The sequence below is a fragment of the Alexandromys fortis genome, unplaced genomic scaffold (genome assembly GCF_014885135.2).
Source record: "Alexandromys fortis isolate MF-2015 unplaced genomic scaffold, M_Fortis_MF-2015_v1.1 scaffold_221, whole genome shotgun sequence".
Taxonomy (NCBI): domain Eukaryota; kingdom Metazoa; phylum Chordata; class Mammalia; order Rodentia; family Cricetidae; genus Alexandromys; species Alexandromys fortis.
Window position 1 is genome coordinate 1,831,545 of NW_026068096.1, and position 27,004 is coordinate 1,858,548.

Sequence of the window (27,004 nt, forward strand, 5' to 3'; positions counted from 1 at the left end):
GCCCCCCCCCCCCCCCCCCCCCCCCCCCCCCCCCCAGCCGGAACACCACACAGAAGCAGGAGCACGACAAACAGCCAAGGAGGGGACTGAGTTCACCTTCACCTGTCTCAGGTGACCTCCCTAGGTCTCTGGTATGCTGAGAACCCATGGTTGGTAGAGTCCCTGTGTGCCTGCTTCCCCCAAACCTCTCCGAGGGAGCAGGGGTGGCTGGTGTGGGAGGAGTCGGGGTATCTGTGCCAAGAATGCAAGGAGCCAGCTCAGAGGGGGAAACTAAGGCGTCAGGGACACTAGAGCACCCAGCGTCCCGGCACAGGAGGCCGCGGGTCCTCAGGGTACGGTCACATTCTGCCACCAGGTGCTGTCCAGGACGTCCTGAGCACAAGGTGATGGGGTGTCAGGGTGAGGTCAGCACTGGCACCCGCTCCAGCTGTAGTGACAGCTCTGCTAAGTCACTTTTTGGGATCGTTAGGCAGAGGTGTCAGTTGACGGTGGCTTTCCAGAAGGCTCTGTGGGTATTTGGGCTGAACTCCAGACCGCGTTCTGGACCATGCGGGGCTGGTCACTGCCTGGTTGGCCCCAGTGAGGACCCTACGCTGTCAGTCCCTCACCTCACCCGCCCACGCCCTGGGGTCCCCGCCCCTCAGGGACAGAACAGCCCAGGCACACGTTTCTTTGTCCATCCTTTGTTTTTAAAGCACCAGAGCCAATGGCAAGTGTTCCCGTGACAGCCGCGCAGCTCGTGTCATTTAGAGGGCCGGGTGATCATGCGCGTGGAAAAGTCGAAGAGGTCCCGGTTGATTTTGCGCAGGTTGCGCACCTCCTCCTCCAGCTCCAACACGCGCACTGGCAGCATCTGATTGCCTAGCATGTTCTGTGGTGACAGGGGCGTGTGGGTGAGGCCGCTCTTGCCCGATCCGCCCAGGCCCCTCCCACAACCAGGACTAACCCCGCCCACCTTCTCCACATAGCCGGATAGTGCTGCCTGCAGCTGCTCCAGCCGCTCCAGGTAGGTCTGCTCAGTGCCCTGTAAAGTGGTATGGTCACCCCATTGTGTCCCGTGTCACACAACGGAGCACTCTGGACACTAGGTACTCAGCCTGTGTACCACCCTCTGTGGAAGGGCCAGACACCACCCGCTTGGACCGGGGAGATGCTGAGGACAAGGGGCTGGGTAAAATCCCTCCCTTCGGGTGCTTGCCCATCCCCAGCTGCTGTCCTCAGGCTGCCCCAATGGTCTATCCTGCTCTATTCTTTAAGACCCAAGTGACCTGCTCACACACTGGGAGCAGTATGACACACCAGCCTTTGAATGTGGGCCGATGCCCAGTGTGCTCTCAGACAGGAGTCAGTTGTGTGAGCAGCCGTGGGTGCCGACGACCTGGCAGTAACTCAGGTCTTTAAATGATGGCGCCAGCACCAGGGGTCTCCGGGGGCTGGAACGTCAGGCTGGGTGAGTACCTGCAGGTGGAGCCCTAGCTGCAGGCGCAGGCCCCCCCCCTGGGCCTCATCTCCATGCTCCGCACCCAGCAGGTGCTTGTTGAAGAGGGGCAGGGGCAAGCTGGGCTTGAATTCAGGGTTCAGCATGCTGGGCGGGGCCAGGATGATGGCTGCATTGGTCACTGGGCCTGAAGGACACAGAACACCAAGTCAGCGGCTGGCTGCCATGCGGGCCAATGTGCTCCTGGCGAGGCGCAGCGCGCACCTTTGAGGGTGACTGTGCGTAGGCTCTGCTTGCTCTTCACATCCCACAGCCGCACCGACTCATCGTGGGAGCCAGAGAGGAGAACACTGCCGTCCGTGGACACCGACAGACACGTCACTTGGTTCCTGTGCCCCCTGAAGACCTTCCCTGCGCTCTGTTCAGGCCGGAAGCTGTGTTCTCTCTGTCCAGGCTGTGGTGTGGGGAGAGCGCAGCTGTCAGTGTCTGGGATGTGGGGCACCCACCGTGTGCTCCCTCAGCCCCCAGTGGCCACTCACCCAGCTGCACAGGTCCACCTGGAAGATGGAGCCATCGCTGCCTCCACAGAACACATGGTGCTCAGCCAGGTCCATGGTCACAGACGTGATGCCCACATCAAACACGACAGACAGAAGCAGATCTCCCGAGGAGATGGCCCAGAGCTGCAGGGATGGGAGGCCTCGCACCATGGACAACCAGGCACACAGCCAAGCCAGGGAGCCAAGAAGGCTGAGGACCCTGGCACCACCCTGCCCATGCTACAAGCCTCCAAACCCACTACAGACGCGCAAGCCACTCTGGCTGGTGGTGCGGGCAGCTCAGCTACTGCACCAGACAGGGAAACTAAGTCACCAAGGCTGGGGTAGGAGGCCATGTCTTTGCTTCCTATGCTCCTATGCATAGGCAAGCCATGGCTACACAGAAAGACAGACAGACAGACAGAGAGAGGAGAGAGAGAGAGAAAAGAAAAAATACTTTCTTATAAAAAGAGGGCTGGGGTAGAAGCCTGGTTTGATCCAGCGAAGTGAGGTCTTGGGTTCCAGCTCTAAAACTGCGCCAATAATAAACAAACAATCGCAAACTCTCAAGGGCAGCTGGCTACTGCAGCACAGCCGAGTGGGAATTTCCAGCAGACAGGCTAGACCGTCCATCTCTGGGTGTCCTTGGTCAGGCATAGGATTACAGGCTGTCTGGAACGGAGGCAGCCAGGGCAAGGGGAGGCCAGCCTCCCTCTCTCCTGGCTGAGCGCCAGTGGCAGTCAGGAATTTATGGGTCCTGGTGGGGGATGCTACCTTCATGGTCTGATCCAGCGAAGCGGTGGCCACCCGGGCCATGGGGCCCCCGAAGCCGCAGTGCACGTCTGTGATGGGGAGTGTGTGCTGGGACCAGACATGCCTCGGGGCGAGGATCCTGGACGGGTCTGCCTGCAGCACACTGGGCACAGCACAGCAGTGAGGCCAAGAGCAGAGACCCTGGCCTGCCTCCTCAAGCCCCCATGTCGCCAGCCCAGGTGCCCCCGCCCTCAGGCTCCCGTGCTCTTTCTGTGCAGACTCCTGGCACGTGCCCTACCTGCAGAGGTTCCAGACCAGCACCAGGCAGTCCTTGCCCCCCGAGACAAAGTGGCTGTTGTCACCCGTGAACTTCAAGCACGACACGTCCTGGTAGTGACGGGTGAGGATGACCAGGAGGTTCCCAGTGGAGACCTGGGATGGGCCAGGCAGCAGTCAGGGGTGACAGAACCCTGTCTACCCGCTCTAGGCCTCTGGTCAATGGAACAGGGCACTGGGCCAGGACTGGCGGTGTCCCCAGTGTCTGATGGCAGTGTGACACCACCAGGAAAGGGAGACGTAAGTTTCCTGGGTCCTCTGAGCCCCCAGGGGAGCCTGAGCTTGATCATGTCTAAGGTCGGCTGATCTGGGGTGTACTGGAGGCCCCCGCGGGCACATCTGCCCGTCAGCTGCATGAGAGCCAATTAGAAAACCAGAAGAAACAGCAAGCAACAGTTCCGCAGGAGTGAGGCTGCAGCCAGAACACCCGATCTAGGGCCGGTGTCCGTCCACCTCACAATGGGGAGGGACAGGCCAAGGGGTGCCGTTTCTGTGGGGTGTCTGGGTACCTGCAGAAAAAGAGCTCGGCCACCCACACACTAATGTCACAGGAGACCGGCTCCCCCAGGAAAAGGGGCAATCTGTGGGGCCGGGCAGGGACCCCTGGTGGTCACAACTTGACTCCTTAGGGTGGGGCAGGCTGGGGTCACCTTGACGCAAACAAGTCACCTGCTGGACCCTTGCGTAGGGAATTTTCTTGACTAAATGATTGACGGGGTCTTCCCACTGTGGGTGGCACCAGGCCTAGACGGGGGTCCTGGGTTGCTGTAGAAAGCAGGCTGGGCTGGGCTGAGCTCCTGGAGTTCAGCTGAGGAGAGGGGGGAGGGATCACCTGAACAAGGGGTCAAGGGCATGATGGGGAAACCAGAGACAGCTGACCCGAGCCAGTGGGAGCTCAGGGACTGTGGCTGGGGAACCTGCACCGAACTGAGGCCCTCTGAATGTGGGTGACAGGGGGCTTGTTCTGTTGGGGGGCGGGGCTGGCAGTGGGACCAAGACACCGGAGCCCATTCCTTGTGGAGGGTGGGACACCTTGCTCAGCCTTGATGTGGTAGGGAAGGAGCTTGGTCCTGCCCCAAGTTGGTAGGCCAGACATTGTTGACTCCCTAAGGAAGGCCTTACCCCCTCTGAGGTAAGGATGGGGGATGGCTGGCGGTGGGGGGTATGTGGAGGGTGGGAGAAGGGAGGGAGGTAGAACTGAGGTTGGTGTAGAAAATAAAAAGTAAATTACTACCGGGTGATGGTGGCGCACGCCTTTAATCCCAGCACTTGGGAGGCAGAGGCAGGCGGATCTCTGTGAGTTCGAGACCAGCCTGGTCTACAGAGCTAGTTCCAGGATAGGCTCCAAAGCCACAGAGAAACCCTGTCTCGAAAAACCAAAAAAANCAAAAAAAAGTAAATTACTTTAATAAAGAAAAATATGAGAGAAAAAAAAAGAAAGCAGGCTGGATAGGCTAGAGAGATGGCTCATGGGTTAGGAGCACTGGCTGCTCTTTCAGAGGTCCTGAGTTCAATTCCCAGCAACCACGTGTAGCTCCCTGCCATTTGCAATGAGATCTGGTGTCCTCTTCTTGCCTGCAGGCATATGTGCAGACAGAACACTGTACACATAGTAAATAAATCTTGAACAACAACAACAACAAAAAAAACAGGCTAAAATGCAGGGGTGGGAGGTGGGGGTGGGCCGCACACACCTTTAATTCCAGCACTAGGGAGTTTGCCCTGATAAGGGCCGGTAGGGAGATGGGTGTGAAGAGAGTAGCCAGGACTGAAGTGGTGGGAGGAGGAGGAACTCAGGGCCACACAGTGAGCTCAAGGCTGGTCTGTACTACTTGAGAACCAAGGATGACTTGGTGAAGAACCTCCAGAACCCATGCTCAGCCATCAGTGACAGTGGTAGGTGGAGCTAGGAGCCATCTTGGGTGCCAGCTGAAGTGGCTCTCTGATGCTGACACGAGCATTTTCACACCGTGTATAGCAAACCCAAGAAGGCACGGGAAAGGGATCTTAAATGCGCTCAACCTAGGTGGACCCCTCCTGTGGGACCACGCCTCAGAATCCTGGTCTGAGAAGGACGTGGTGGCCCCGGGATGGCCTGGAGGAAGATGAAGCTAGGAGGAGCAGGGTCAGGACACAGCCTAGCACCCCGCCTCCTCCGGCTTCACTCATGGCCAAGGTCACTAACTGGGTCCAGTGTGGAGCTGGGCAGCTAGGGCCTCTGGTGCTGAGGAAACAGGATGAGGCCGAGGGAAATGGGGGCGGGGCTGGCTATCACAAGGTTTGTGATAGGGTTTTTTGAGACATGGTTTCTCTGTGTAGCCCAGGCTATCCTGGAACTCAGAGATCTGCCTGCTTCTGCCACCCTAGTGCTGGGATTAAAGGTGTCCACCCTCAGCCTCCGGCAATAATTTTACATTTTAAAAGAATTTTTTTTAAGATTTATTTATTTATTATGTATATAACATTCTGCCTCCATGTATGCCTGCAGGCCAGAGGAGGGCGCCAGATCTCATTACTGGTGATTGTGAACCATCATGTGGTTGCTGGGAATTGAACTCAGGACCTCTGGAAGAGTAGCCAGTGCTCTTAACCTCTGAACCATCTCTCCAGCCCCATTTTAAAAGATTTTATTGACATGCATCTAGGATACCCTCAGAGGCCAGATGAGGGTGCGTGCTGCGGACTGGGGTAGCCGGAGCTTTTACTGCTGCGCTCTCTCCAGTCCAATTGATGGTTTATAAAAGTTCAATATTTTTTTTTCAGTTTATTTTCTTTATGAGTGCTTTGCCCACAGGTATATATGGGTACCAGGATCACACCATTAAAGTCAGAAGCGGGTGTCGGCCCCTCAGAACCGACATCACGTGGTGCTGAGAATGGATGAGCTCTTAACCACATCGATGTTGCCTGTGAGGGCGTTAACTGCTAAGCTGTGGTGTTCCCGCTTCCTTCCCTGATGTCCCTCAACACAATCTATCAGATAATATAACATCACAATACGATAAGCCAAACAGACGACTTCTGACCAGCGTTTTGTCAAGCGAAAACAAGTTAGAACACTTGTCTTCTCCTAAGTTTCTTTTGTGGTTACCCATAAAGGTGGGGCCAGCACCGGGGCCACCTTAGACTGGGCCCTGGGCTGCACCCCATAGACACAGTCATATTTTCGGTAACATCATTAAGAACACCTGCCTCCGTCAGCCTGGACACTAACCAGTGTTCCCAAGTGACACATATACGTGACAAGCTGTTCTCACCTCCCACAGGTAGATGCTCTCGGCAATTCCTGCCAGGACATACAGGCCGTTGGATGCTGTGGTCAGACAAGTGACTGGCCCAGGACACATGATTTTCTGTTGGAGCTGGTCCTAGGACACAATGTGAGACAAGCGTGTGAGCCTCGGGAAGAGCAAGAGGAAGGAGTAGGGGTAGGCAGATCCCCCCCCCAAACTCCCCACCCTCACTGCTGCAGCCAGGATGTGGAGACTGGCGGGTGTGTGTGTGTGTGTGCGTGTGTTGTGTGCCGGGATTGAGACACGGAGGCTTCTTTTCAGGTGGAAGAACAGCAACCTTTTTTTCGCCCAGCAACCTTTTATACCTCTGTTCCTTCTGTGGAGACCCACTGGCCAGAAAGAACACAAACATCCTTGTCAATTACAGACCACGAGGAAGTTCCGCTGTCAGTCAGGGGGAGTGAGGGCAGCTGGGTCACAACACCCCCCAAGAAAGCGCTACCCGACCTGAAGGAGGCTCTGGTTCCAGAAACATAAGAACCAAAAAACCCCATGCCTCAGCCCTTATAGTGAAGAACCAAGAGCGGGCGGTGGTGGCACACGCACTCAGGAGGCAGAGACAGACGGATCTGAGTTTGAGGTCAGACTGGTCTGCAGAGCCACTTCCAGGACAACCAGGGCTAAACAGTGAGACCCTATCTCGAACCGCCCCGCCCGCCCTCCCCCCGAAAATAAGAGAGCAATGAAAGCATTTGCAAACACTCCATCTCTTCCCAAGAACTCTGCTCTGTCATGTCCTCCAAAAGCACGACTTCTATCTGACTCCACTTTCCTTTCTGCATCAAAATTAGCGCTCCTTTGACTAGAAATCCGCAAACGTTGATTCGCCACACATCATCTGAGCATGCGCGCGGAAATCTCAGGGCGCCTTTGCACCAGGCCCGCCAACATCACACAGCACCTCGGGTCGGTGACCCCAACTCCAGCGTGTCCAGTCCACGCGGCCGTCCCTCGGCCCCCACGGATGCTGAGGCCACGCACCTTGCGCTGCAGCTCCCAGGCGCAGATGTAGTTCTTGCCTTGCTGCGCTGCCAGCAGGTATTCGCCATTGAGCAGCGCCAGGCCCCGCGGCCCCGCTTGTCCGCCGCGGTAGGTGAGCAGGTTGGCTCCCGAATGAAGCTCCCACACCACGCAGCTCCAGAGCTGCGCCGCGGAGTCCGTACACACCGCCACTTCCATGGGCGCCGCCATACTGAACGGGCAGCCCCGCCTCTGAATCCCGTCATCCCTAGCTAGACTCTCCTGGCTGGCTAGAGCGTCTCCTAGCGGCCGAACAGGAGAGCGCGCGCATGCGTGGTGGCTTCGTCGTGGCGAGGAGGCCGAGCTCTCCGCTGCTCCCTGGCTCCTCCAGGCCTAGAGTGGCGCTGAAGCGCGTGGGGCGGAGCTCCTCTGCGCACGCTACAACGTTCGCAGCGAGGGGGGGGGGGGGGGGGGGGGGGGGGGGGGGGGGGGGGGGGGGGGGGGGGGGGGGGGGGGGGGGGGGGGGGGGGGGGGGGGTGTGTGTGTGTGTGTGTGTGTGTGTGTGTGTGTGTGTGTGTGTGGAGGGGGTGGAGCTGCATGCCCTGCGCTGCGCAAGCGTACCAGTTCGGAGGGGGCGGGATCCCGCCACGCGGGCCCTCGGGGGTGGGGGACTAGCTGCTCCGCGCACGCGCGCGCTCTCCGTGCTTGCTCCCGCTGACTGCTCGCGGGGTTTGTTTAGGACCTCAGATCAGAGGCGATTGCTATGCAGAGAGATTTTCACCGGTTCTGCTGGGTGTTTGGGCTCAAATGAGTCAAACTTTTACAGTTGTTTTTTTCGTCTTGAGACACTCCAGTCCTCGACCAGTTCCCCTGCCTCAGCCTCCTGCGTGCTGAGATGACAAGCCTGTCACCATGGCCGGCTTACTTTTTAAACTTTGTTTTAAGGCAAAAATATATAAAAAAGACCTTTATGCTTTATTTAGATCGAAAGAAATTAGTTACTGCATGTAAGATCAGGTTACATACACACCAAGGATAACACGTCTGGCCAGGGCGTCGCTTTGGTGATTAAACACGTACTGATTGACCACATCCTTTATTGATTCGCCTCCTCTTTGACCTTTCCTCTTTGGCGTCATAAATTTCACATTTGTATTTGGTTCACTCGGTGTAGACCCAACAAGTCAATCTCCAGCCAAACAGCCTTTAGCCTTAGGTCACAGCCTGCTGGCCGTAGGCCAGGTCTCAAACCAAGGGGTTTTGTTGTTTTGTTTTTTTTGCTAATGTGCTGTTAGTAAAGAACGGATGCCATTGTTGAATCTTGCAGCTGTGGCTGTCCGGAGCGCTGCACCAGCCGGGGCCGCACGGCTCAGGTTTTGAGCCACTGTTGGGCCTCCCAGGGGAGGGAGGTGCATGCCAGTGCCAACTTGGGACTCCGCGTCCTCCGAGCAGAGGAGACAGTTGCGGTGGAGGATGGCACTTAATGTGGCCACCAGATGGCAGGCACAAGCTGCGGGGACGTGGAGAACGCGGAGATCCTCAAGGGGCAGCCGCTTGAAGCATGAGACTCAGGGAAACACGGTGCTGTACAGGGCGCGAACAAAGTCCTGGGGCAGAGTCGAGGATGTGGAGCTGCCTTTGAAAGCTACGGAGAGCCGGGCGATGGTGGAGCACGCCTCTAATCCCAGCACTCCGGAGGCAGAGGCAGGTGGATCTCTGAGTCTGAGGCCAGCCTGGTCTACAGAGTGAGATCCGGGACAGGCTCCAAAGTTACAGGGAAACCCTGTCTCGAAAAACAAAAAAAAAAAAAAAAAAGGAAGAAGAAAGAAAGAAAGGAAGAAGAAGAAGAAGAAGAAGGAGAAGAAGGAGAAGAAGGAGAAGAAGGAGAAGAAGGAGAAGAAGGAGAAGAAGGAGAAGAAGGAGAAGAAGGAGAAGGAGAAGGAGAAGAAGAAGAAGAAGAAGAAGAAGAAGAAGAAGAAGAAGAAGAAGAAGAAGAAGAGGAGGAGCAAGCAAGCATCGAAGGACACAGCCTGTGTGTTTGTGTAGTGGTTCGTGGAAGGGAGGGAATTCACTTCCCAGGACTCACGTAGCCCAGGCTGTCCTTAAACTCCAGATTCTCAAAGTTGGAGAGATAGCTCAGAGGATAAGAGCACTGGCTGCTCTTTCAGAGGACCGAGGTTCAATTTCCACCACCCACATGACAGCTCACAACTGTGATTCCAGTTCTAGGGGATCTGACACCCTCACACCAATACACATAAAATTAAATTATTAAAAAACCCCGTCAGATTGTCTTGCCTCAGCTTCCTGGGACCCAGATCACAGCAATTTTTAGTGCTAAAGTGTGACTAGGAAGAGACATGTGGGAAGCTGGTGAGATGGCTCAGTGGTTAAGAGCACTGACTGCTCTTCCAGAGGACCCGGGTTCAATTCCCAGCACCCACACGGCAGCTTGCAGCTGTCTGTAACTCCAGTTCCAGAGAATCTGATATCATTATACCAATGCACATGAAATAAAGCTAAAATAAAAGGAAGAGACATGTGAAGATGGCTCGGTGGTCATAGCCCTTGCTACCGCAGAGGACCCAGGTTCAGTTCCTAGCTCCCGTGCCGAGCGGCTCACAAATCCCCACCAGGGGATCCGACGCCTCTGTCACTCAAAGGCACCTGCATGCAAGCGAATGTACGCCCACATAAATACATGCACCTGTAATTAAAAATAACCTGGGCTCACAAAGAGAAAAGGGGTGGGGACAGGTGGTAGAGGGTGGGTCCAGCATGCACAAAACCCTGGGGCTCACCCCTAGCACCACAGAAAGCAGACACGGTGACACGGGTGTCGTCCAAGCACACGGGTTGTGTCAATTATTTTGGTTTTTCAAGACAGGTTTCTCTGCAGCTTTGGAGTCTGTCCTGGAACTAGCTCTTGTAGACCAGGCTGACCTCAAACTCAGAGATCGGCCTGCCTCTGCCTCTCGAGTGCTGGGATTAAAGGCCTGCGCCACCACCGCCCGGTTTGTGTAAAATTTTTAAGAAAAGGCATTCAAGATGAAAGATATAGGGGGTAATCCTGAAGGCCTGGGTTTTGCTCTCAGCAGAAAGAAGGGTGGAGGTGCCAAGAGCCAACTTGGGGCTTGAACTTGGTCCTGAGTTCCACTTGTCAACTGTGAGCAGTGGGTGAGGCCCTTGTAGGAATCCAGGCCTCCCTAAGGAGGTTGCTTAGAAGACCCAGCAGTGACAAGTTCGTGAGCCTCAGGGCTCAGGTACATCCTTATCTGGGTCGGTCAGGCCTACAAGTTTCCTTAATCTCCATTTTAGGACTCCAGACAGGAACAGAGCCGGCTGGTCAGCAGCTGGGGAAGGCCTCCCTCGTGGAGACCTGGCTACTCTCCCCTTCCCAGGCGCACTGTGAGGTTAGGGGTTAGCCCCCCCCCCCCCCCACCGGCCCCTGGAATGAGAACAGTCCAGTTGTGTCAGCTGAGGACAAAAGCCACACTTTGGGCATCCGGGACCACCCAGTTGCTAGACCTCTGAGAAAATGCAGGGCACAGCAAGGTATGGAGGATCCAGATCAGGGGAAACTGAGGGACAGACATCCTTAGAGCCTTCCACCCATACAGAAGCTCTCCTGCTCTGTTCTGCCAGCACCCACCCAGCTCCAGCCTCCACCTTCTCCCTGTGGGATCCACAAGCCAGCTCACCATCTGGGAAATCCTCAGGGAGAAAAGCTGACAGTGGACCCCCAAGAGGAGGGAGGTCTGCTCAGAACAGTTTTGTGGGTCACTGGATGGGACCCGGCTGTGAGACACTCAGGGATGCTCAGTTCTTTCTCTGGAGCTTGTCAGCCCCGCCGAGTCTCCCAAGAGATGCTAATACAGAAATCTTGCTGGTCCTTGTCCCCTGGGCAGCGGCAGGGCAGGGGCAGAAGGAGGTCTCAGGGGCAGTAGGGGGCAGCCAGCTGTTTTCAGTCCCTGGGGAGGGACCAGCCTGGGCCAGACTTGGCCAGAGCAGGCAGGATGAGAGTCACGTGGCCACGGTCTGGACCTGTTCACCTGGCCTCAATTACCTTGAGTCATTCAGTCTCCCAGTCCCCTGGGTGTGAGACTGACCTTCAGGGATCCTCTCTCCACTCAAACCCTTGAGGCGTCAAGCTGGGAGCGGTGGTGGCACTTGGCACAGGCCTCTGATCTCAGTCCTCTGGAGGTTAAGGCAGGAGTAAAACCGAGTCTGGGAGAGAGGGCTGGGGGCTGGGGAGGCTGCCAGGAGCTCTGGCCCCTGGGGGTGACAGGTGTCTGACATGGGCGGGGGTGGGGAGGCCTGGGGAGTTAGTTGGCTTCCCAGGAGGCCTCCACCTGGCTGCTGGGGACAGAGAAGTGTGTCACGTGCAACTAGCCCAAGGGACAAAGATAGAGTGATGCCGTCCCAAGGTGAGTTGAGGGTGGGACAGAGAGAATGGTTCCAGGTGGGAGCGGGGAATGTCCTCTGGAGAGGTCCTGACACAGGTCAGGCTGGGTGCAGTACCTGGGGGGCAGAGGCATGCCCATCTCTGAGTTTTAGGCCAGCCAGGACTGTGGAGTGAGACCCTGTATCAAAAGAAAATGGTCAACATACATTGTATAAAATTCTCCAAATGTAAATGGGAGGCGTTCGAGACAGGGTCATACTATGTAGCCCTGGCTGTCCTGGAACTCGCTCTGTAGACCAGGCTGACCTCGAACTCAAGAGACCCGCCTGCCTCTGCCTCCTGAGTGCTGGCTGGGGTTAAAGGTGTGTGCCACTACAGTCCCGGCTTGTTATTTTTATTTTTCTCCTGAAGCAAGAAAAGAAACAGTAGCCATGGAGATGGTTGAGCAGGCAGGGACACTCACGACCTGAGTTCACTTCCCAGGACCCACACAGTGGGAAGCACCCACCACATACGGCATACAGACCTCAGGCGAAAGGAGAACTGGCTGGGGCAGCCTGTCCTCCACAGTCCTGCTGGCCACTCATGTCCGCTGGGGTCCCCTCCACGCAACCCATCAACCCCCCAAAGCCCCAAACCATCAGGGAGCCACTCTTTCATACAAGTGTCTTAACTCTTTTAATCTTACCAATTCACAGGGTTACAATCGCGTTAAATATTTCTGAAGTTTAAATACAATCCACAATAAGGTCATAAAATGTAAACTTTCAGTGTTTTTTTTTTAATAATTTCAAAAATCACACTTCCTTTGCTGTTGCTGTGTTTGAGTTTTCCTGGTAATAGCTGAACTTTCCTGAATATCCCGCATAGCCGTGGCCACAGCAGGCCAGCCTGGCGGGAACTTTCCTGAATATCCCGCACAGCTGTGGCCACCACAGGTCACAGTGGCCTGGTGTGAGAGGTAGAAAGCAGTTTTTACTTTTCCTTTTTTTTTTATCCGCTTTTTTTTTTTTCATTTTACCTGAGTTGGTGCACGACCCCACACTGTCGGACAAGCCCCTCCCACCCCAAGAAACCAAAAAGTTCACATGTTCTGAACAAGCAGGTTCAGTTCACCTTCACCCAGAAGGAAAATTAAATTCACAAAAGCCAAAATTATGTGGGGTGTGGGAAAAAAAAAGAAGTGTGTAAAAATGATACAAAAAAGGAAAAAAAATCCCACAAGACTATACAGATGTATAACTCTCAGAAAACACGAACCCAGCTGTCCCCAAGCCCCATGCCCACCCACCCACTACTGCTGGACAAAGACAGCCTGGTGGCCAGCAGAAGGGCCACCAGGAAAGTTGTAGAAACAGTCTGTCCCCGGGAAGGTTCTAGAAGCCCTGAGTTTGGGGGTCTGGCCTGCCTCCACCCTCTTCGCCCTGCGGTGCCAGGCGGACAGTGACCATGTCCAGCCCTGTCCCCATTCCAGCTTGCCTAACAAGCGCCAACTGTACCACATGCCAAGGGCCGGGTGAGGCAACTGAGGCACAGACCTGACCATGGAGGGTCGCCAAGTGTGTCCAGCAGAGGACCCCTCTACAATCGCACAGCCCTGGTGGGCAAGGTCCCCTGAGTTAGGATTGGGTGCTTTCTGGCCACTCACAGACCCAGACAAAAGTGGACATCAGGACACTGGTCCCCACTGTGGACTCGAGCAGGTGATCAGAAAAGTGGGTGACCCGGCTGCATTTTTTTTTCTTTTTTGGCATCAAAAGACCTGAGGTAGAAACACGCCTTGGATGTGGCCACCAAGGCGACCCCCGTCACCCCAAGTCAGGTACTCACAGACGGAGGCTGACTTTGCACAAAGCTGTCAGAAGGGGACAAAAACCCCCTCAACACCTGTGACCAGGAATGATTGTGCGGCTAACAGTGGCCCCAAAACGGGGCAGGCAGAAGCTTCCAGAAGGAAAAGTTGAGATTTCCTCTCCCCTTGGAGCAAGGCGTCCCTCCTAGAAGGATGGGAGGGGGTGTCAACAACCCTGAGACAGGAAAGAAGAGGGTTTGCTCCCCACAGTCAAAACATATTAATGGGGTGACTGGGGATCCAGGACTCCTGGGGCTGAGGGACAAGCAGGTTCCAGCTCCCTTGGGGACAGTGACCAGAGCAGAGTCCAGGAAAGGTCCCCCAATCCAGCGGGAGATGACATCATTTCTGCCCTGGTGGTTCCAGAGAGATGAGATGTCATTTTCTTTTCTTTCTCTCTGAGACAGGTTCTCGTGGTTTGGAATCCACTGTATGGAGCAGGCTGGCCTACTCACAGAGGGCTGGATTAGGTGTGCCCTGGCCTTCTCATCTTACTTTGCTTTGTTGAGACAGGGCTTCAAGTAGCCCAGGTGGGCCTCAACCAGCACTAGCAGTCAAGGATAACCTTGAACTCTCATCCTCCTGCCTCACCCTCCCTGCAGCCAGGACGACAGACTAGACTATGCCACAGGGCTCAGTTTAGCTAAACTGTGGCATGGACACACCAGACCAGGAACCTTCCTGGTCACATTCAACTGCTGTCCCAGCAGCGGGGGGAGAGTGATACAGACAGGAAGAGGCACTGTGCACTGTGCGTGTCTCAGCAAGAATCCTTGCCCTGAGCTAGGCCTGGTGCACCCCATCTCCCCTAGAAGCAACCCTTCCAGGCAGAGTCCAGATCTTCATCCCTGAGATACAGGAGGCCACTGCATTCCGTGTGCTGCTCCCCCTACCCGTTTCTAGAAGATTTTGTGTCCTGGGTAAGCAATCCAGGTCCCTGAATGATGGAGCCAGTGGGCAGGGCCCAGCATGACTAGAGAGAATTGTGGAGTTTGCCAAGAGCCAGCACTGCCTGACTCTACCACAGGACACCGCAGGGGCTCTGTGGTGACAGGGGCTGGGGGCCATGGCTGGTACTTTTGCTTAAAAAAAAAAATTGTCCTTTTCCCTGAATGAACACAAATATATAGATATACAGATAGGACTCTTCCTAAGATCCAATCCCCGCCCTCAAGAATATAATAGAATATTTACAAAATTGGAAACCCCAAAACCTTAAAAAAAATTGCATCTGAATGTTGAGATCTTGTTTAAAAAAAAAAAAATTCATAGCTTCCAAGGAGAATGAAACAAACAATCATCCCGGCCTTCCCAGAAGGAGAGAGAGGGCACAGTGCGGGGGATTTGTGAGGTAAATAGACTTGCTTGAACCGGGTTGGTCAAGCCGGACCCCATGGAAGCCTCTGGAAAGGTGGCCTCCTTCAGCTTTGAGGTGCCTTGTGGCCCTTGTGAAATCCGTTTCTCAAAGTCTCTAAAACCTGAGAGATTCAAGTGTTCTTTGCCCTGATTTATTAAATCTGCTTCTCTATCTATCTAGCTCTCTATATATGTATATATATAAATTTCTTTCTCCTTTTTGGCGTCAGTGTGGCTCCTTGGGAATCTGCCCGGCCCGCTGGAATTCTTACGATGTTCCAGGTCCCTGTGTGGCTATGTGGTCTCCATGGCGGGTGGGCAAGCAATACAACTTGATTTCCTTTAAGGCAAGGAATTATTTGAGGTAGAAGATGTGGGGGGCGCAGATACCCCGGCCAGCCCCACCTGGCCGCTGCTGGTCCCGCCGCTGGCTCCTGTCCGGCTACCCACGGCGTTGTTGGTCCCGATGCAGCTAATGCCACCTTTGCTGGGGGCGGAAGGTGGTGTGGGGGGCGGTGGTTGAGCAAACAGCACCCCTGAAACAAGGACAAAGTGGGGGGACATGTCACAGGGCTGGGCTTATCAACTGAACAGTGTAGAGGAGGGGGTGAGGCCAGCCTGGGCTACAGAGGGAGTTCAAGGCCAACCAAGGTGCACTGGCTAGACCCAGACTCAAAAGATCAGCATGTGCCAGGTGGTGGTGGCGCACGCCTTTAATCCCAGCACTCGGAAGGCAGAGGCAGGCAGATCTCTGTGAGTTCGAGGCCAGCCTGGTCTACAGAGTGAGTTCTAGGACAGCCAGGACTGTTACACAGAGAAACCCTGTCTTGAAAAAAACAAAAAAGAAAACAAACAAACAAAGATGAGGACCAATGAGTAGGATTTGCTCAGTGGGCAAAGACGCTGGCTGCCAACCTGGATGTCCTGAGTTAGGGAAAGGAGAACACCGACTCCCACAGGTGCCCTATACTGAGAAAGCAGCCTCGACAGCAGGACCAGGTGCTGGCAGCGGGACCCCGTGCTTACCTGTGTACACGATACCGTTCATCTCCACTGACATGCTAATACTGTTGCTGCCGTTGGCACTGGTGAGGCTCCCAGCTGAGTCCTGGCGGCTCTCGGAGGCTGCGGGACAAGAGAGCCGTCATTCAGGTCAGAGGTACACTTCCCTGGGGAGCGGCTTGCTTCCTGTCTGCTTTCTTTATAGGACTGTACTAAAGTTTTTGATGGGGTTATTTTATTTATTCATTTGCTATTTATTTTTTTATGACCCGGTTATCACGATGTAGCTTAGGCTAGCCTTGAACTTACCATCTTCCTGCTTCAGCCTCCTGCTGGGCTAACAGACGTGCACCACTGAGGTGGCCCCAAGGGCTCCATGTGCAACAAAGGCCAATGGACGGTTACACCTCCTTGAAACTAGCAGCTTCCCAACAGGACAGACTCAAGTTTCCCATGAATGTACTAGCCCTAGAGGACCTTTTTCTGATTGATTTGCCAGGACTCTTTACATAGAATGGTCCAAGGCACCCATGGAATGTGGAGGGTTCCGAGCTCAGGGTACCTTGGCTATTGATCCGGATGTTCATGGGCAGCTGGGCTGTCATGGCCAGGAAGTTCTGCTGAAGAGCTCGCTGCATGAGGCGCTGCTGCTCGTCAGCCACCAGGGCCATCTTCTTCTCTGGAGGCTCAGTGGATTCCAGCTTCTCCCGGAGCTGCTCCAGGGCGGCTGCCTGGGCCGCCACAGCTGCCTGGGCTGCTGCTGCTTGCACAGCAGCGGCCTGAGCTGCCACCACAGGGTGGCCTGCCAGAGACACAGGAAGGCGGCCTGGGACTGTGATGGGAACGGTGGAGTCTTCCTCTAGACAGAAGAAGAGCAAAGGGTCAGGAGGGTCCTGGGGAACAGCTGGCTTGGCCTCCACCACGGTGGGAGGGGACTCCGCAAAGCCTGCACTCCCTGCTCCCCTGTAGCCAAGGCTAGCTTCATAGGTGTCTACCACCACCCCACGCTAATCTGCTGTTGGAACGGCGTTTAGGGTTCTGGCTCGCCGGGCGAGCATTCTATCCACTGAGCTACTGCCCTAGCCCAGAGCGTGGTGGGAAGAATTCAAGAGCCTCAGCAGAGAAGACCATCATCAACCCCACTAGTGACATCTACGCAAATGGGGATTTCCTCCCTCCCTCCCTCTTTCCTTTCTTCTTTTTTCTGAGACAAGGTTTCTCTGTGGCTTTGGAGCCTGTCCTGGAACTAGCTCTTATAGACCAGACTGGCCTCGAACTCACAGAGATCCGCCTGCCTCTGCCTCTCGAGTGCTGGGATTAAAGGCGTGCGCCACCACTGCAAAGCTAAAATAGGTGCTTTCTTATTAAGATAAGAATGCATGGTGAGTTTGAGGCCAGCCTGGTCTACAGAGCGAGTTCCAGGACAGGCTCCAAAGCCACAGAGAAACCCTGTCTCGAAATAAAAGCAAGCATGGACTCGGGCCTCTCTGACAGGTAAGCCAAGCTCAGAAAGCATCAGCGAGTTGTGGAGGGTACTCGGCACTAGAGTTAGGTTGTTTCAAGGGTTAAAGCATCATGACAGACACTCTGCCCATGTCTGGTGAGTCTGATGTGGGCCAGAGGTCTCTAGGGGACAGAAGGAAAGAGTGGTGACCAGTTAGTAACGTTTGCTGTGCACAAGAGACCCATGCCACCACTGACTAACAATGCTGGGCTTAGAAAGTGTGCTGTGCTCAACTCATAATGACTGCCCTCATGGCGACGTGAAAACCAGAACTCAATTAGTAATGTCTGCTGTGGGCAGAAGACAGGGGACTGGAGAGCTGGGACTGATTCCCTTTCCCGCTAATTTACATTTCTCACGATTACCATAAATAAAAGGATAACCTCATTCCTTCCCATGATTCACCTTTCTTGATCTTGGGTGCTGGGGTGATGGAGCTGCCATTGGTGCTGGTGGCAAGGCCCAGAGAAGTTACTGGTAGCTTGGGTGAGGACAGCATGTTGTGGGCTCCACTGGGTGAGTAGGCGAAAAGCGAGCCCCCGAAACTCTGGCGCCGGCCCTCCCTGCGGTTGCTGTCTATGGCGGCCTGGAGCTCATTGGGGCTGCTCAGGCCTCGCCGCTCACACTCATAGGGGTAAAGATACTTCATGTACCTGTGGACAGGGACAGGATGGCACTGGGGACAACCAGGGGAGTGGCTTCCTGCCACAGGCTCAGGGAGGGGATGCATTACCTCAGGAGGGAGATGGTGGGCTATCTCAGGAGGAGGAGGTGGGCTATCTCAGGAGGAGGAGGTGGGCTATCTCAGGAGGAGGAGGTGGGATATCCCAGGAGGAGGAGGTGGGATATCCCAGGAGGAGGAGGAGGTGGGCTATCTCAGAGGGTCATGGGCTATCTTAGGAGGAGGTGGTAGGCTATCCCAGAAGGAAGAGATGGGCTATCTCAGGGGGTCGTGGGCTATCTCAGGAGGCAGTGGGCTATCCCAGGAGGAGGTGGTGGGCTATCTCGGGGTGTAGCCCGGCACTCACTGTGTCCGCAGTGTGAAGGCAGCACTGGTAATGGAGGTAGGCAGGTTGAGCCCCTTGGTGATCTCCCGCCACAGTTTCTTGTTGATGACCTCCACAAGGCCGCCCTTCTCAGTCACCAACACATACAGCATAAACAGGTCCAGGACCTGCTTGGCCATGATGGGGATCCGGTTCACTGGTGTGCCTACAGGACAGGGAGGAGCTGCTGAGGGCGGGGGTCACGGGGGTCATCCTGGGAAATGTCCTTGGCCATCCCAGCCTCCCAACTCCACACCAGGACAGACACACTCCCCCTCACAGCATCACCCTGGGCAACCCCTGCTTGCCTCAGGGCAGGGGATGGCGGCCTTGCTGGGGACAAAGGAGACTCCAGGGTTCCCTGGAGTTCCCTCTCCAGGTCTCCAACAACAGTAGCTACTAAACAACCACAGAAGATCCCCAGAGCCCTCTGGCTCAGCCCTCCATTCCTCCTCAAACATCCCCAGAGCGTGGCAGACTCCAGTGCGGGTGGGGAGGGCTCAGCTAGCAGGATTTTCAGTTTAAGAAGCTGGAACATCCATCTTGCATCTAGTGACGCTCTGGACTCCTCTTCGCCTCTCAAAACTCCTCCTATGACATCTGTTTCCCAAGTCCGTTACAGACAAGGCCCTGCTCCAGAGTCCCCCCACCCGCAGACAGCCTCTATAGCTCTGGCTGTGAACTCGCTTTGTAGACCAGGCTGGCCTCAATCTCACAGACATCCACCTGCCTCTGCTTCCAGAGTGCTGGGATTAAAGGTGTGCACCACCACCATCTGGTGACTCCTAGAGAATTTTCATATGTCCCCAACTCAGAGTAACTCGTGTCTGTGACTAGCTCAGGTGGCGTTCCCTGCTTAGCCACTTCTTGCCTCTCCCTGTGGGAACCAAGGGGAGCCCAGGGCAGCTCTGGTGAGGTCTCAAACCCACCACCCTGTATGATCGCAGCTCAGGCATAAAGGGAGGCCAGGAGGTGGGTAGGCCAACCTCAGCCGGTGGAAGAGGAACTTTATCAGAAGTCTAGGAGCCCGATGGAGGGCTGAGGCTGGGGTGAAGGAAGGGTGGAGGACCTGCCAGGGGTACAGGCAGGACACCTCTGCCCATTTCCCATCTCCAGAGACTTCTGGGGGAAATTTCTTTCAAGCTCTGGGCTTTCTGACATCAGGAGTCCTGTGTCCCTTCCTAAGGACCCGTGGGCGGTAGGTTGTGCTGACTGGGTGAGGGTAGTGGATTGAACACCAGCTCTAAAAACTGAGGCTTCAGAAGAAAGTACAGGGGATGGCAGTGGACCTGGGGTTTTGAGGGATACCCAGGAGTCTGTGCTTGACCTGGTGAAGGAGGCAGGGGTAAATGAGACCTTCCTGGCCCTTTGTTGTCAGTGGCTGCACTACAGCATTGAGGTCCCTGGCCTTGCTGACCCCATTATGGTGGGGGTGGTGAACAAGATGGGTCAGCTCTGAGGTCCCAAGGCAGCTGGGGGCCTCCTGCTGTGTGCCGGGCTAGGGCAGGTGGGGACTCAAGATAACTGGGGGGGGGGGGGATCTCTCTGGCCACATGAAGGGCAGCAGGACTGGATTCTGCGGATAGCACAGGGTCATCCCCACACCCACAGGGACCTGCAGGCCCCACCCTCACATGGAGGGGTTAACTCAGAGGCCACAGTACCCTCTTCTCTCCCTGCCTTCCGGTGGGCAGGCCTGGGGGCGTGTGTTTACAGAAGCTGGGCCCCAGCGCCGGCCCAGGCTGGCCTCAGGTCCCCTCCACCCCTTCCTGCTCCGTGGCTGAAGCCTTGACCCTCCTTGGGCCTCAGTTTCCTTCCTTAGAACACAGATTACGACCTAGCCTGTCCCATCCTAAGGTAGACTGAGTCTCCCGGGGTCTCCATCGACCTGAAGCTGGGGGCAGTCACAGAGTTCGGGGAGCATTCCCTCATGGGAGGACTGCCTAGTTCCCCATCATCCCCTCCTGCCCTGGGAGGTGCTCACCCCGCTTCTGCATGAAGCTGAACAGGTCGTCCAGGAACTCCTTCCTCTTGGGGTCCGTGTCTAGTTCATAGAGCTGCAGACAGAGTGGGCATGGGTCAGCAGGATGAAGGGACCGGTCCCTATCAGGGGGAGGGAGGCACTCACCCAACCACCCACACAAGCTGCAGACAGTTCTGACCCCCTCCACTGTGTGCCATGGGGGGGGCACTGGGTCCTTCCCTCCTCTCCCTCATTAGAAGCTCTGGGCATGATCCCACAAGAAACTGAGGTGTAGAGACAGTGACAGCTCTGCGGGGCACCCGGGGTCCCCTGGCTTGTCTCCTATGTAGTGTGACCCTCTGCCCACCCAGGCTGTGGTACCGACTGCTGTCACAGGACTGTGTCCTGGGTGCCTCAGGGTCCTGGGACTGACTGACTAGCCGGGGAAGTGGGGCGGAGATAATGAGACTGCTCAGCTGAATACCAGGCCTCAAATTAACTACCAGGAATGCAGCTGGCTGGACTGTGGGGGACCTTGAAACCACCAATTACACCTGGGTCTGCAGGAGCCACCATTTAGTCTCCAAAAACTTGGTAGGCTCCTCAGGGTGGGCAGCCGGGGCCAGCCCCAGACCATCCTTCCAACAACAACTGCCCCCAAGGACTCAGCTTTTCCATCTGCTCAATGGAGACCGTGGACAGGGTGGGCAACCTTCTGCCCTGGGTGGCCGTAGCTGCCAGCTGCCCAACTGTCCGGGTTTTGTCTGCGCCCCACCCCGGGCCAGCCAGCGCCAGACTGGCCAGCCCACATTCCTAAGTTCAGGGAGGCCGCTCTCCCTCTCCAGGCTGCCCTCCCTGCACGGGGCCTCTGGGTGGAGTCCTCTGTGCCTTCCCAAGGGGGTTCTGTCTTCACTGGGGGGTACACAGCATGGGAGAATGGGGATCCACGAGTGGATGTGCCCCATAAACAGCAATGACTCAATAAATGCTTCACTCTACAATTTGATTTCCTCGAGGGGCTACCTAGGCGGGGTGAGGAAAGTCATGAATGGGCAAATGACGGGCAGAGCCCCCAACTCTCAAAGCCTGGCATGAACCCTTTCCTTGATAAGGGACAGTCTCCAGGGTCCACTACCCTCCTGGGCTTGGTCCCCTGCACAAGACAACATCAGAGCCTCCTTCCTCGGTTTCCTCATCTTCCTTGACAGGCAAAAAAGTGTAGGCGGCCCTTGAGGGTAAGGTTCAGAGGGCAGAGCACTAGCCCAACCCCCAGCACCCCAGAAACCAGGTGTCTCTGTGGCACACACATGTCAAGCAAGCATTCAGGAGGCGAGGCCCGAGGGTCGTGAGTTCAAAGCCAGCCTGGGCTACAGGAGACCTTGTCTCAAAACAACCGTCACCCCCCAAAATAACACTTCTATCTTGAGTTTCAAAGTATTTGTGTCTTTGGGGAAACTGAGTCTCATGCGGTGGGCAGCTGCATCGCAAGGGAAGGACACCATGGATGCCATACTAACAGGAGGGACTGATGTCTGCAGGGACAGGACATCAATTCAAAGCCATAAAGGGGGACCCACGGGGATCCCCCAGCTGCCTGTGGGGGAAGGGTCAACACAAAGACAGGCCATAAAAGCCCCTTTATGGATATCTGGCCCTCCTGGCTGACCTTGGGAGGGGAGCATCCCACCCTGGAGGGCAGGCTCCTGAGGACAGTGTCCAGGCCTGTCTTCCAGCCACAGCCCAGCAATCTGAGGTTTTTTGTTTTTTTTTTTTTTTGGCCTGTGCACACAACAGTTGTCTAATAAATGCTCGTTAAATATGCACGATTTCTTACAGTGGGGTCCATTCCCTGCCACGTAATCCTGGTTACCCACAGCCACTCTGCTTCAGGTTGCCGGGATAAAAGCAGGCACTTCCTAGGTGCACACCTCCCCTTCAAGGCTACCCAAACACTTCCTTCCTAAGAGCATGACCCTGGATCACACTGTCCAGCCCCTCTGATCTCACTAGGGAGATCTATTTTTTTTTTTGGGGGGGGGGTGTCAAGACAGGGTTTCTCTGTAGCCCTGGCTGTCCTGGAACTCGCTCTATAGACCAGGCTGGCCTCAAACTCAAGAGATCTGCCTCCTCTGTCTCCAGAGTGCCTGCTCTTATTCTTCCTTCACGGGGACCTTTCGGCTGTCATTCTCAATGGTCTTCTGGCTTTTCTGAGACAGAGCTGGAGTGACAGACCTGAGTGGACACCACAACCACCCCCTTCCAGACCTGGCTGGCCCTGGGGCCCAGATGCCCATGGTCATATCCCATCTGTAGGTTTCTGTTCTGACCACACCTGGGCAGCCAGGGCCTTTCCCACAAGGGCCCAGGGCAGGGCGGTGTCCTCAGAGCCAAGGGGCCCTTGCTGTCCCCGGCAGTAAAAAAAAAAAAAAAAAAAAAAAAAAAAAAAGGCTGTTCTCTGTGTGTGTACATGTGTGAGGGCCCCCGAGAAAACCTTTGTCCCCCAGACTGTGGCAGCCCAGGCCCCCTGCCAGCTCCCCAGGGTTCCAAAGTCCACAGGGCCCCACCTTGGACGGGTGCCAGGCGGGGTGGACCCCAGGAACAAAGACATTCGAGGAGGGCCTGGCCTGGTACCACGATGGGCGCTCCCTGCAGTTACCCAGTTTGGGGACAACAGAGACAGAGGGACTGTCTGTGGCCTGAGTTTGACACCCTGGGTCCTGTGATAGGTGCATGCCACCTGATGGGACAGTTTGGGTTTTCTTTTCTCCTTACCTGAAGCAATCCTGACTCTCTCCAGCAGTGCTGGGAACACAGGGTGTAGCCACCCCAACAACCTGGCTGGAGGGGCTTTCCAAGGCCACATTGACGCCTGTTGTGGGAACTCAAGCTGTTTTCCTCTTTAGTGATCAGAAACTGCAGATCAGATTTGAGTCAGCACTCCAGCCCCAGGTGAGGGGACAACCCAGAAAAGCCACCTGGGGACACACACGGGGACCTTGAAGGCCCTGGAGAAGCCACTGCCAGACTGGCAGGAACAAGTAAATGAGAGGAAACTGAGTCTACCTGTCCGCACCCCCCTCCTCTGTGTGGAGTTTCTAAAACAGCTTCTTTTGACCAGGTGGCAGTCAAAGATGGCACACACCTTCAATCCCGGCACTCGGGAGGCAGAGGCAGGCGGATCTCTGAGTTCAAAGCCAGCCTGGTCTACAAGAGCTAGTTCAGGACAGCAAGAGCTACAGAGAAACCCTGCCTCTAAACAAAACAAACAGGCCAGAGAGGTGGCTCAGAGGTTAAGAGCACTGGCTGCTCTTCTAAAGGACCTGGGGTTCAGTTCCAAGCACCCATGTGGAGTTTCAAAACCATGTGGGGACCTGGTGTTCTCTTCAGATGATGGAGATTGGCCCACCCCCACCCATTTAAAAACATTATCATAAAAACCTGAGATCACACATAATCACATACCTATCTGTTCCAGAACATTTCACCACACGAGAGAAAACACCACATTCCGTGTTGGCCTGTTGGGGTGGGCCACTGTGACAAACTGTGAGGCCTTCTGTGCTTGGGTCTCAGTGAGCACAGTGTCCGCAGGTCCCTCACTGCAAGCGTGTATTGGGAGACCCCACTCCAGTTCCTGGCTAAGTAACAGTCCAGTATACGGAGAGACCACACTGTGTGGTCATTCACCTGTCCCTGTTCCAGTATACGGAGACCACACTGTGTGGTCATTCACCTGTCTCAGGGCTCCAGGAGCCTTTATCCTCTCCACACCAAGGATCTTTTTTTTTTTTTTTAAAGATTTATTTATTTATTATGTACACAGTGTTCAGCCTCCATGTCTGCCTACAAGCCAGAAGAGGGCACCAGATCTCATTACAGATGGCTGTGAGCCACCATGTGGTTGCTGGGAATTGAACTCAGGACCTCCGGAAGAACAGTCTGTGCTCTTAACCTCTGAGCCATCTCTCCAGCCCCACACCAAGGATCTTGACTATTGTATTTTGTCTTTTGGGCTCTGGATAAGACAAGACTTGCAGCCGGGAAGTGGTACCACACGCCTTTAATCCCAGCACTTGGGAGGCAGAGACAGGTGGATCTCTGTGAGTCTGAGGCCAGCCTGGTCTACAGAGCTCCAAGACAGGCACCAAAGCTACAACGAAACCTGTCTGGAAAAACAAAATACGTGACTTGTAACAAGGTCTACAACCAACATCCAAACAATAGCTGTGATATTCCTGTCTCGCCTGCATAAAGTCCCGACCAGGACAGCCACTCAAACACTTCCTTCTCCCAGCTGCCCATGAGGAGGGGCTTGGACCTTTGGCGCGACCACACATCTCCCCCACCAGCCCAGTCCTGCTGTGAGTCTCTCTGGAAGCTCACAGTCCTTGTCTACACGGACCTCTAGGCTGGCTCTACACAGCCCTGCTCAAGGGTCTTTGCCCTGTCTACGTTCCTCCTCCCACCCCGGCAAGGCCCTGGGCACCAACAACTCAGCGCTGGGGGCAGTCTGAAGTCTCCCCTGAGCAGACACACCCATTACGCCACCGAAGTCACCTGGAACCCACTCTTCACTAAGGAAACCGAGGCAGAGGTGATGACCTGTGAATGAGAGGGTGCCAAGGACCAGCCGAGCGCGCAGCCTACCCTTCTCCATGGAGACCCAGGGTGTGCTGGTACACATCTCACACCCTAGCACTCGAGGGGTTGAAGCAGGAGAATGGCCATGACTTCCAGGCCAGCCAGGGCTATGTAGGGAGGCCCTGTGTTGACATATCCCATGGACCACACAGCCAAGAAATCAATAAATGAACAAATAAGAACAGAATGGGATCAGTGGGACCTAGAGACAGCATGGACGGTGGGCGTGGACTCAGTAGCTACTCTCCCTGCTTGCCTCTGCAGGCCTCAGTTTTACCCACCATGGCATTGGGCCACTGTGGCCCAAAGGTAAGAGGAGGCAGCTGGCCAGAGGACAGGGGAGTCAGGTTGGAGATTTGGGGTTCTTATTTTTGTATTTGGAAACCCCAAAAGTTTTGCTGCCATTACTGAATACTCTTGGCATATGAGGCCAATGATGCACGGTTAGACATTTATAACCACACGCAAGGACCGGGCCAGCAACAGAGACTAAACCTGTCTCCCAGCTGCACAAGAGACCAGGCAAGAGGACTGCAGGTTCAAGGCAACCCTAGGTATCTCAGTGAGACCCTGTCTCAAAATGAAAAGAGAGGAGCAGAGATGTTAGGGTGGAGCCCCGCCTAGAATCCTCCACTGAGGGGCTGGGGGTATGGTCAGGGTGGGCAGTTGGTTACTGAACTGGTTTGAGGCAGTTTCTTCCCAGAAACTGATGCTAGGGATGAGAATGTAAGTCCCATGCCACCCCAGGACCCAGGAACTCTGCACACAGCAAGGTCATTGTAAATATGCCACCCCCTGCTCCAGCTCTCTCCTGGGGGGGCTCTTTTGTCCACACGGTGGCCTCAGGCTGCACCTGAGAGCTAGGGGCTTCCCCTCCCAGCTGGCCGCTGGGCTTTTTCATTTCCCGTCAGTTCTGTGGGCACCAGGGGCCAGCTCCGGCTCTCAGGAAATTGGGGAAGTGATTCTGGGTTGGGTCAAACATCTGTCTGCTCAGCTGCCTCCGATGGAGGCTGGCCTCAGAACATAGCATGCCCCACCCACGAGGCAGATATTAATAGTCCTTCTGAAATGACCACTCGGAGTAGCAGGAGTGGCTGCCACAGATGCGGCCCCTGGGTTCCCGACTGCAGGGGAACGTGCAGGCCTCCAACCCGCCTTTCTCTCCCGAGTGGACAGGTTTGATCAGGAGCCTCTTTCTGTGAAGTGGGGGTGGGGCTGTGCCCAGAGCTTCCAAACTGAGAACAAGACACAGCAAAGGTCAATCCCAAGGGAGAGGCCACGTGGGAACAAAACTGCTCAGGTGCTAGCCTGCTTTACGACAGGGAAACAGAGGCACAGGGATTAGGCAGTCCTGGGGTCAACAGTGGGGAGAGAAGAAGTGCCTGCCAGAAAGTGAGAAGAAGCTTGTGTGGAAGAGCCCGGGGCGACCTCCCTAAACTCCAACACAGAAGCAAAATAAACCAAGCAAGAGCCAAGATGGAGGGACCTCACAGAGATCAGCAGAAGACAATGCCTGGCACTCTGGAACATGCAGGAGGGTGATTCAAGGATCAGAAAGATGCCAGGCATTGTGGCATAACTCAGTGATCTCAGCAACCGGGGAGGATGAGGCAGGAGAATCACAGTAAATCCAGGATGGCCTGGGGCACTTAGTGAGACCCTGTCTCAAAATGCTGTGTATAAAAAATGTGTTGGGGCGTAGTCAGGGTGGAGCCCCGCCTAGAATCCCCATTGAGGGGCTGGGGGCGTGGTCGGGGTGGAGCCCCACCTAGAATCCCTCCTGCCTGATTTCTCTAGCTATAGTTCAGTATAGTCTGGCTATACTCTCTCTCTCTCTCTCTCTCTCTCTCTCTCTCTCTCTCTCTCTCACACACACACACACACACACACACACCCACGAGTGTATGCTATCTATA

The 27,004-nt window shown here is 55.3% G+C and overlaps 2 protein-coding genes across 7 annotated transcripts in view; both read right to left on the minus strand.

Annotated features, from left to right (window-relative positions):
• Window positions 1-667: 667 nt before the first annotated feature.
• Window positions 668-7,584, minus strand: Wdr18 (WD repeat domain 18). Its single transcript, XM_050123559.1, has 9 exons — window positions 7,341-7,584; window positions 6,324-6,434; window positions 3,029-3,162; window positions 2,752-2,893; window positions 1,978-2,121; window positions 1,703-1,892; window positions 1,459-1,625; window positions 956-1,024; window positions 668-871 (listed from the first exon to the last, which is right to left on the minus strand). The coding sequence occupies exons 1-9, from the start codon at window positions 7,548-7,550 to the stop codon at window positions 743-745; spliced, it is 1,296 nt and encodes a 431-aa protein (XP_049979516.1). The 5' UTR covers window positions 7,551-7,584; the 3' UTR covers window positions 668-742.
• Window positions 7,585-12,384: 4,800 nt separating this feature from the next.
• Window positions 12,385-27,004, minus strand: part of Arid3a (AT-rich interaction domain 3A) — a 27,958-nt gene continuing 13,338 nt past the window's right edge. For all 6 annotated transcript variants that reach the window (XM_050123555.1, XM_050123554.1, XM_050123553.1 and 3 more), the window contains exons 4-9: window positions 20,469-20,541; window positions 18,467-18,650; window positions 17,844-18,091; window positions 16,497-16,793; window positions 15,959-16,057; window positions 12,385-15,468 (exon numbers count right to left, since the gene is read on the minus strand). In XM_050123555.1, the coding sequence (XP_049979512.1) occupies window positions 15,275-15,468; window positions 15,959-16,057; window positions 16,497-16,793; window positions 17,844-18,091; window positions 18,467-18,650; window positions 20,469-20,541 (1,095 nt within the window). In that variant the 3' untranslated portion in view covers window positions 12,385-15,274. The remainder of the gene's footprint in view (window positions 15,469-15,958; window positions 16,058-16,496; window positions 16,794-17,843; window positions 18,092-18,466; window positions 18,651-20,468; window positions 20,542-27,004) is intronic.